General features: G+C 32.6%; 1 protein-coding gene across 2 annotated transcripts; it reads left to right on the top strand.

Moving 5' to 3' along the window:
- Positions 1–6,388: 6,388 nt before the first annotated feature.
- Positions 6,389–11,151, top strand: LOC108338971 (uncharacterized). 2 transcript variants are annotated; one of them, XM_017576063.2, is made up of 9 exons: positions 6,389–6,486; positions 6,603–6,834; positions 9,511–9,654; positions 9,747–9,862; positions 9,962–10,053; positions 10,192–10,213; positions 10,294–10,362; positions 10,524–10,592; positions 10,679–11,151. In XM_017576063.2, the coding sequence occupies exons 2-9, from the start codon at positions 6,648–6,650 to the stop codon at positions 10,757–10,759; spliced, it is 780 nt and encodes a 259-aa protein (XP_017431552.1). In that variant the 5' UTR covers positions 6,389–6,486; positions 6,603–6,647; the 3' UTR covers positions 10,760–11,151. The 2 variants fall into 2 exon arrangements, with proteins under 2 accessions (XP_017431552.1, XP_052734399.1); XM_052878439.1 differs by lacking the exon at positions 6,389–6,486 and having other exon boundaries at positions 6,723–6,860.
- The last annotated feature ends 22 nt before the right edge of the window (positions 11,152–11,173 follow it).

Below are 11,173 nucleotides of genomic sequence, written 5' to 3'. Positions count from 1 at the left end.
GATAATACAAACACTTATTGTTTAACTTGTTGGAATTAAATGATAGTTAGGCAATGTATCGGGTAAATACAAGGATTATCTTGTGGAAACCATGAGTGAGTGCAACTCAACTAGAAGCGTATCAAGAAGGTACCAAGATTGTCTAAGAATACCAGGAGTGGTGAAGAATACTGCACAACCAGGAGTGGATGATACTTGGTTCTAGTCAGTGTAACAAGTGTTACTAGGATTGACTAGGGAAACCATAAGTGATGCTAATACTCAGCTAGTCAACATAATAGGTGTTACTAAGATTAATTAGGAATACCATGAGTGGTGAAGAATACTACACAACCAGGAATGAGTGAAACTTAGTTTTAGGCAGTGTATCAGGTCGATACTAGGATCGTCTAGTGAAAACCAATAATGATGTCAATACTCAAGTGTAACCTTATTGAAAATATAGTGAAACCTTGTAAAAGGTTTTTAGACGAAAATTGTACATAACTCAATTGAGTGAACCAGTATAAAACAAGATTGTGAATATTGTCTTAGCTTTACAAACGTCTTACTTATAAATGCTACAGTTGCTCACACGAGTCAACCATTGTCAAATGCTCATGCTGTCAAACACCATTATCTTCAAGAGCTATCTGTTTTGAACAGTGAAGTAGATTTGCTAAGTGCCTAGAAAACCTTAAGCTTTGAACGCTTTGATTTAAATATTGTGTTATAAATCAAACGTCTAACAACTTGTATAAATCGTCCAACCATCACCAAAGTTGTCAAGCATCACATGCGAATGTTATCTAAAAACACTATTTTACTCCCTTATAGTATTTTTCTGCAATTTGACTATAATAATCATGGTGATCACACGTAAGAAATTCTTTTGCTGAAGTGGGATTTAGGAATTGGAAAAAAAAAATCAATGATGGGAAGAATTGTGCATTTTTTATGTCATGAAGGAGTTGACCCTAATTCACTATATAAACGATGTTTAAAATTTTGTGATGATTTAATGGTTCAATCTCATCATATTATCCCACCTCATATTAAAAAAGAAAAACTATATATTTTTGCTAGAAGGGTATGTGTTGCAATAGGTGAAGAGATTGGTGATTCTAAGAAGTATATATATATATATATATATATATATATATATATATATATATATATATATATATATATATATATTGTTTCTGCGGAATTGGACCGGGGAAGTTTCCAGCCGCCTCCGTCCTGAAACACTCCTTCTCCTGCGTTCTGAGCTCCTTCCTTCGCCTCTGTGCTCCTCCTCCTGTTGCCGATATCAGTGAAATGGGGGGACCTGCAATAAAAACTCCGACGCTCAAGTCAGAATGGTTTTTCAGCAGTGTATCATTATATCAGAAAAAGATTACTTTACCTTCTCCGTTTACCCCTTATTTATACTAGTTTAAGGAATATTCCCCAATCATTTCTGAAAGATGAAAGTAAAGACGGGATTTCCCGTAATAGCTGGAGAAATAAAGGTGGAGGGTCCCTCCACTGTCTCCTTCAATTATTTGCTAATTACACATTCATTGTGCATTAACTGTCAAGACCGACCGTAGAAGACCGACCGAAGAAGACCGACCGCAGAAGACCGACCGCAGAAGACCGACCGCGAAGGCTATGTCGAGACCGACCGCGGAAGCTGTCGAGACCGATCGGAAGCTGTCGAGACCGATCGGAAGCTGTCGGGACCGATCGGCGAACTGTTGAGAATGTATTCCGATCGGTTGTCCAAGCATGCTGGGTATTCCGGGCGGTTGTCCGTCCATGGTAGTAACATATATATATATATATATATATATATATATATATATATATATATATATATATATATATATATATATATATATATAAACTTTGCGTAATAAGAAGTATAAAATTTACATGTTTGTAAATTTTATACGTGAAATTGAATTTTTATTTTTATTTGAAATTTTGATATTTAAATTTTACAAAAAAATTAATGTAATTTTTTTTAATTAATTCATATTCTATTTTGTTAAATAACATTTTAAATTAATATTTAAGTTAAAATTTATCCAACATTAAAATAATTCAATCGTGAATTTAAAATACTGTCCAAAAAATTTAACTAAATTTGATTAGAAAGATTATATTTGTTTAGTTTCAAAATTAGGAGACAAAACTATTATAAGATTTCAATTTCACCTTAAATATTAAAAATTAAATATATATTTAATTTAACTTTTTATAGTTTCGATGATAAATATGTTTATTTACTGTCTAATTTTCACATATAGTAATATATTTTGTAAAAGAAAAATACGACATATCACTTTTCTCTGTCTTGAAGAGGGTAGTGTTAGTCAAAGGCATGACTTGGAAAGTAATCGGATTTGAAAACATAAAGGGAAGTTTGACGGAGAAGACAATAATAAGATGAAAGAAAAAGTAATAAAAAACACATTAATATAACAACATTAGGTTTAGGTGAAGACTCACGTTAAATTGTTGAGCCACATATGTATCCTGTGACCCCACAAGACAACTGCAACCTTTAATTGGCTTTTGGATTTTGAGGTTTCCATTCAATGTAACAAACAACTTGGCGGCCACGACTAAAACTGACTTTTTTAAGCACGGTTGAAACTAAACACAAAAAAGTTTAGATTTTCTTTTATATAATCTTTAATACTTTCAAATATTATTGGTTTAATCATCCTTATTTTTTGTGACTCTATTTTTTTTACTGTATTAACATTGTTAAAAAATGTCACTGTTCGTGATTTTTATATATTTTAAATATTTTTAATTATTACTTTTCATTTTTTTTTAAAAAAGAAAAAATTATCACATCTCAAATCACAATTGTGTCATGTGGTAATAAGAGTGTAACGTGACACTAACGTGTCATTGTTAGACCACGTGTCATTGCATCCATCTCCATTTGGTCATGTAATAAAAATATTAATTTTAATCAAAATATTTATATATAAATTAAATTTTATTTAAATTTGGAGAGGGACAAAATTGTTTAATTTTTAAAAAATTAGCACTAAATTGAGATAAAATAAAAATACAGGAACCAAATTGGAACAAAATAAAAATAGATGACTAAATTGAGACTAATACAGTGATATGTAGCCTGAAAGTGACATGTTACATTGTTTGTATCACGCCATACTGTTATTGTCATGTGACAAGTCAATTTGACATGTGACAATTTTTAAAATTTTAAAAAATAAAAATAAAAAATATATTTTTTTTAAATCACGAACTAACAGTGTTAGTAAAAACTAATGACAATGATCTAATTACTTTAATTTTTTTAAAAACAGAGACCCAATTGAAAAAAAAGAGAGTAAGAAACGTATTTTAAAAAAAGTCACCTAAAATAAAAGACTATATGATTAACCCTAAAATTTAAGGTAGAAGTTTTCATATAACTAAGATCTTTCTTAACAACCATTACGATTAATTAATTATATTTAAGGGAACAACTATTTCATATTAATCACCTTGGAGATTTAATTTATCTGACGTATTTTTTTTATGTTTAATACACAAGCACAATGACTTAATAACTATAACAATTATATTATATTATATTAAAATTAAAAAAAATTCTTAAAAGTGTAATTCTATTTAGATTAATATATTAACAAAATTCTTAAAGAAAACTTTTTATTTTAATTTTGTTGACTGAAAATAATGTTTTTGGACAATACTGACAATGCATTCTATGATAAATTCTCTAACATACCATTTTACTAGTATAAAACTACTAAAATCAGTGTTACAATTATGATAACCGACAAGAATCTTTAGATTTCTAAAGTTGAAGACTTATACTTGGCGAACCAAAATCTAATTATGTCATTGCTTCACTCGCACCCCACATTGAATTAACTAAAAGGACTTCCCCTTAAGCTCACACTATTTAGGTGATCATTGCAAAAAAAAAAACAAATACACAAACAAACGAAAATAGTAAGGATAAACTGATATTGTAAACTAATCAAATCAAACAATTATAATTCAACATAGAACATATTTACTTTAAAATCAAACAAGAACCTAAACATGTATCTAGACTTGACAAATCCAGATATAATATATTGATGTTGAGCTATGACAGATGATGCACTTGTGGTGATGGAACAGTTGTTCCCCTCCCCCTCTGAAGCTACCACACAAAGTTAGTCTCTCAACCACCTATAGACAAAGAACACCATATCATAGACTAGGACTTCCTACTACTCATCACCACGTAATTCCCTTCTCTATTTGAGATGGAACGATTATTAGAGTGTCAGGATAACCCCTAAGATTGAGTTCCCTACATCAACACCTACACTATAGGGCACCACCATGGAATCTTCCCATGAGAGTTATGGAATTAATTGATTATCATACCTGATAATCGATTATTCTAGAAAGTTTTGAAGAAAAAACAACATTCTAATTGAGATAATTGATTATTAAGTAAGACAATAGATTATCCTTATTAGTTTTGACATTTAACATGATGTTTCTAATTTGGTTGCACCTAAGACTCATCCAAATGATACAAATTAGCATCCCTGACCCTAAAATTGATTCCAAAACATGTTTATACTCAAAAGAAGATACCATTTTGATCTTTTGGCCATAACTTAATTGCACTAACCCATACCAACATACCAAAAACTAAGATATCATATTTTTACACATTACCAAACTTATTTCTTGAATTAAGAGTCCAAACAAGTTTTAAATAACCTAGAAATAGACCTTATGCTGCAGGTTTTTCCATTCAACCCCTATCTCAAAATCTCACATATCAAAAGCTCATTTTTAGATAAAAATTAACCTATAGCTCTACCTATTTGTTACTTCCGAATTTAAGATTATATTATTGTTATTTGAAGTTCTAGACAAGTTTAAAATGATCTAAAACCAACTCACTAACCTCAATTTTCGTTCCAAAATCACTCTTATAAAAATGCACCTACCAAAACCCCAATTTAGACCAAAACAAACCCAATAACACTCCCTTTTTACTACTTTCAACTCCACAACAAATGTATACTTCATAAAACTCCAAAACATCAACATCACATGTCCAAGCAAGCATTATTTTATAAGCATACACCATAATATTCATCAATAGGCAAACATTCACTCATCAAGATACAAAATTCATACAAATTGCAATAGATTCCACCAAGTATACATATCAAACTGTATCAAACATGATTACATACTTCTTAATATGAAATTAAAGCAAATATTAGCTTCCCTGACCTGTTAAAAGACCAAACGATCCTAAAGAATCCCAAACAATTCTCATATATCAAAGAATACTAACTGTGTCTACAAACAACAAAATGATGATCAGGGTATGCCGTTAGGACTACTGATTGACAAAGAACTAACAAGAAAGGTTGAATGACACATGCGAGAAATCCCCTTTTGCATGTGTCTTAAATTGAAAACTAAAGAAAAAGAGTAAAAATTGGCTTATTCTATATGGAAGACTGGTCGGTAGAGAATGGAGGACTCATTGTCGTGATCTCCTAGGCATCTCTTGATCTTCGAACAAATGTCTCAGAAGTTAGAAATCTTAGAGAGAATGGAGAGAGAACTTAGAGAATGAGTTTTAGGTAGATGACGAATGTTTTAGATGATGAGACGTGTTTATGAATTTATATTATATTTTTGAATTATTTTAACACTAAAATGCTCGATTTTATTATTTTAAAACACTTATCAACCCTAATATTCCATTTTCTAAGTTATTACATATTCCATCATTTGCTTTGGATTTTTTGAAGTTTGTAATTTTCTTCATGTAATCAAATAGTATTTTTATTTTATTAATTATTGCTATGATTTAAATTAAGGGACCAGAAATTTTTTTTAACCCTTCATAGTTTTCTTGTGCACCATACGGGTGTTAAAACATCAAACTGCTGCCTGCCTTTGCTATCGTTATATTTTGTCGCTAACATCTTTTATTGTTGTTGTCCTCTTGTCATCACAACATCTTTTTTTGTAGCTGTAATCTTTATCTATGTGTTGCGTTGTAGATGATTTTATGTTTTGTATTATGTAATTCGAAAAAGACTATCAAACTTTACAATTTGGAAATGATTCTTTACATTAAAAACACTTTTTTACACAATCCGAAAAGTAAAACAAACTTTCAGATTCTACAATGCATAAAAGTTTTCTTCATGAAAAAATATAATCTATATATATTATACACAATATTGAAGTCGATTTTTAAGGATAAGAGGGGAATTTTAATATTTATGAGGGTGCATAAGAAAAATAAGGGTTACAGAAAGAAATCCTTATAGATTTTGGGCCGACGCAATGGCCAGCCGGCCGGCCGGCTAGCCCATTTCAATACCGCTCTGCAAAACCCCATAATCCCTAAAATCCCATAAACCCTAAAACCAATCCCGAAACGCAGAAGCTACAGAGACAAGTCATCGTTTCGATCATTGGAATCAGATCATCAACGTTAGCGATTTTCTCTCTCTCTTCACACAGATATCCACTTTCCATAATTTAATTTCACAATATTTGTAAGAAATTGATTCCTGTGTAGCGTTACATTCGTTATCAATTATTGGCAGACACTGAATTTAACAAGAATCAAAGAAGCGTTCGTGAACACGGCGATGTCTGGTTACGTTAGACGCGCATTCTCGTACCGAAACATGTTGTGGGTCCGAGCCTCCCGTGTTGTTTGTGCTCGTGACGTGTCTAGCATTCAAATGTGTGATAGCAGCAGAGTGTTCACCATTCCGGCCGAGCCTAATTTTTTTGCGGAAAGTCGCAGAGCCTACGCCAAAGGGCGAAAGTCAAGTACGTCTTTGCTTCTCTAAGGAAAAGTAATGTTTTTTCTTATACCCTTTTGTTTTTAGTTTTGAGTTTGATGATTTAGTGGAAGGAAGGGTGTTGAATTTGGACTTGTAGAGGCAGTTTGGTAGGTGATTTTAGTGTTGTTTTTCATCTAAAATTTGGGTTTTAGCTAGTTCTTATAATGATGATTTACTTTAAAAAGTCTTATAATAAATAATGATTAAATTATATTTTTGGTTATTTATCTTATTTTTAAGATTTATTGTGGTCCTTTATATTTTAATTTAGGAATAATTTGAACCTTCCGAAATAGTAATTGACTTCAATTGTTAAACAATTTTTTTACTACTCTAACTTATAAACTTGTCTCATTAAAATTCACTTGTATGAAAACTATGAAATCCAATTGATGTTTGAACCAGAAAGGATAATAAACAATGTAAAGTTTGTGTGACAATTGAGATTTACAAATAATCAGAAAATGATCTTATTCCTTTAATTTTCCGGATGCTCGTTAGACTCAATTTTTCACCTTGTTATAGCTATTATTTGGTTTGAACACCAGTTGTGTTTTATTGTTTTCATGTGTGGGAATCTAGTGATTTTTATATATCGAATCAATAAAAAAAGGGTTCAAAATCATGTGCAAAAATCCAAAAGGACTACCATTTCAGAAGGTCCAAAGTCATCCAAATTTTTAAGATAAATGAGCGAAATAAGTTTTTTTAGAGATAAAGGGACAAAATGAACCTTAAAAGTAAGATAAAAGAGTAAAAGTATATTAGCCTTCGATTATCTATTAATGTCAACATTTATTGGATATCTCACATTGACTAATGATATGTAATGGCAAGTTCACCTTTGGTGCGGAAGTAGACCTAAATTCAAATCCTAATGTTATATCAAAGTCTATCCTGCTTGTTGTTAGACCATCCATTGCCAGACCACTTGCACACGTTTGTTCCACAAACTTCATGTTTGAAATTATTAGTTACCAACATGGAGGGTGTGTTAGAGATCTTAGTGATATGTCTAAATTCGGGTATATAAGTGGGGTTTATTCTCACCTCATGGGCTAGTTTTGAGGTTGAATTAAGCTCGAATCTAAATTCTAGGAACTTCTAATGTCAATGATGAATAATGAGTTGTTTTAATTTTGACTGGAGAATAGCACCAAATGTGCTTAAAGAATTGCACCTACATTTGCTCCATTGAATGATAAAAACACTCTACTCCTTGGATTTTGATTTTCTGTTCTTAGTGAATTTTGTTGGTGCTGATTCGTGTTTTTCATGGGAATTTAGTTTAAAAGCATGACGCATAAATTATAGGTTGCTTGTAGATGAGAAATATTTTTGAAAACTGAATGAAACTATGAAAGTTCTTGAAAATGAAAAATAAGAGAAATTTGGGACAGTTTCTTAAATTTCCCAGATTTGTTTTATGAATTGGATGCACGAATCAGGAGTTTGTTGGTAAAATATTTAGTTTGTTGCTTATACAAAGGTTCTTTCTAATCACCTTTTATTAATCAATACACATCTTAATCTCAGTCTATCATTTTTCACTTCTCAACATTGTGCCATGAATTCTAATATGATGTAATAGTGATGCCACATGCCTTGAAGATGTTTTTTTTCACTGCAGTGAACACCTTTTGCTCATTTTCAGTCATTCTCTTCTCTAAAGGTTTGATCTTAATTTTTGCCTCACATTAAAAACACAAGAATCATCTAGCGTTGCAATCTCTCCCTCTTTCTCAACCTCAGTATATTGTCAAAAGAAATTATGTGTTTTGTTACCAAGGTGTTGGTGTTGGGTTTAACATGTTAGAAGATTTACAGAAAAGTTTTTCTGCATCTGCTGTTTTATTGCTTTGAAGTTTGAAAAAAATGGAGTTGAGAAAACTCTTCATCTTTGCTCTAGTCAATGGTTTTTATCTCCCTGGAAGCTATACTCATGCACACTCTGATGAAGATCTAATACTAAGATCACATCGAACATGTAATGTTTATTTTACATTATGTTCCGCTGTAGTCGCTGTTAATTTTGGATAATTTCTTCATACATTGGGGTTTTCTCACTATTGTGGGGTCTATTGGAAGAATGGTTTGGTTGCTACTGGCAGTGACACCCCTTTTGAAGAGTGAAAGAGGTTGTCTCCATTGATGGTTCAGCTCTATTTCAGAGTGCTTTTATTGGACCTTTAATTGATTTTGGTGATTGCCATTGATCCAAACTTATCTTTAGCGTGTTCGTGACTACTTCCCCTTGGTTTTTGGTTGTGTCTGTGGCAATTTTAGTTGCAAGGTGTAGGGAGTACCTCTGCCTCGGTAGTTTCCTTCTTCTGGGTTGTCCATTCTGTTGTGGTTGCACTTCGTTTCATTGGTGGCCATGCCAATATGTGCTGATGGAGAGATGTTACAATTGTTTCCATTTCTTTTGACCAGCTGGTGTGGATATGACGTTTGTTGAATTTTCTCTTCAGAATTTGGTTGCTCTTTTTTTTTTCTTGTTTGAAAGATGTTCCTGTAGCTATTTGGTTTAGTGAGTCAATGTAGTGCCCACAGGGTGTTTATGAAATAACATCAGTGAAGGCGAAGTTGTATTCTTGTGGTTCATAACAGTTTCTTGGTGGTTAAGCATTGTCTTTAATTATCAGCGGTTTGTACATTTTAGGGGATGAAGGGGGTGTTAGTACAATTGAAGTTCCACCAAACGTTGGTCCTACCATCAAGGCAAACGCTGTCTCACAGATGGAGGCTGCAATGGCTGCATTATCAGCAGAACTAAGCAAGCTACGAACAGGAAGGGCATCCCCAGGTATATTAGCGTTAACCATAATTGTTTATAGATCATCTGTGTCCCTTGATAGATAGTACTCAAACATGATAATTGCACGCATGCCTCTACAGGAATGCTTGATCATATTATTGTTGAAACTAGTGGTTTGAAGATGCCTTTGAATCGGCTTGCTGTTGTTTCAGTCCTAGATCCAAAAACCTTGTCTGTTAATCCATATGATCCAGAGGTACATTACCTTAGAAGTTGGGTTTGTTATTTCTATTTTTTAGAATGCTTAGTACTGAACTAGTATTACTTTTTAATATGGTATTCCTAACTTCTGCAGACACTTAAACAATTAGAGAATGCCATCGTTTCGTCTCCATTGGGCTTAAATCCGAAATCAGATGGTGAAAGATTGATTGCTGTTATTCCACCGTAAGCACATATTCTATTGACATTCAGTTACTCATGCCTGCCAGAGTGAATTTGGTTGGATAATATAGTACCTATTAAAGAATTTGACTTTCAAGCTCAATATCAATTAACTAATTTACTTCACCGTGAAATGACCAGATTGACCAAGGAACATATGCAGGTAAACTCGTTACACTCCATTTAGTTATTGTTTACAGATTTATCATGCTGCTATATCCTTCTGTTTGACATTTGTTTCAGGCTATGACTAAGTTGGTTGCTAAATCATGTGAAGATGCTCGTCAAAGTATTAGAAGAGCTCGACAAAAGGTTTGGTGTGGCTTTGGTATTTCTTCATTTATCGGAAGGTTTACCTTTCAATAATATAAGGGATTGCGAAAAGAGTAATTGTGGAAAAAACTGGAATTCTCTCTTGCCGTAAAAATTTGCCATAGCTTTCTTTAAACTGATTCAACTTTTTTATTTGTTAGGCAATGGATGCGATAAAGAAGTTGTATTCAAGTCTCCCCAAAGATGACATAAAAAGACTGGAGAAAGAAGTAACTTACATATGCTTATTGCAACTTATGAGATTACCGAGTTCCACAGCTTTGGTAGTTTAGTTTCTGATATTTCCTTCTTACAGGTTGATGATTTGACCAAAAAGTTTATCAAGACTGCGGAAGATGTATGCAAGGCAAAAGAGAAGGAAGTTAGTCAAGGCTGATTGGTGCCATTTTTTGGGGGAGAATTCACTGCTTCACTGCTTCATTTCTCCTTATAATTTGAGAGGGCATGAAATTTGTCTGGTCTATTAGAATTAAGGACTATTCTTCTGATGTTCTGGCAATTTTTTGAATACATAAGAGATGAGTCCCCCAGTTTCAACCTATTTGGTATGGAGTTGCCACCTTGGTGCAGGTCCCTTTGTATTGTCGTTGATCAAAATCTTGTGCTTATGGTAACTCCCTTCTTAGTCCAAATTTGTTTATTTTCTGTTCTAACCATGGAGGCTGTGTATAGATTTAAGTGGGGGGAGGATATAAGCTAATTGAATCTGACACTCAATTACGAGTTAATGATAGCATTTGCTGGCATCAAGTCCAGTGTTTACTTTCACGTGTTTGGTAGACTTGCTTCA

This window comes from Vigna angularis, chromosome 5, assembly GCF_016808095.1.
Source record: "Vigna angularis cultivar LongXiaoDou No.4 chromosome 5, ASM1680809v1, whole genome shotgun sequence".
NCBI classification, from domain to species: domain Eukaryota; kingdom Viridiplantae; phylum Streptophyta; class Magnoliopsida; order Fabales; family Fabaceae; genus Vigna; species Vigna angularis.
This window is presented reverse-complemented; position numbering and strand designations above follow the sequence as displayed.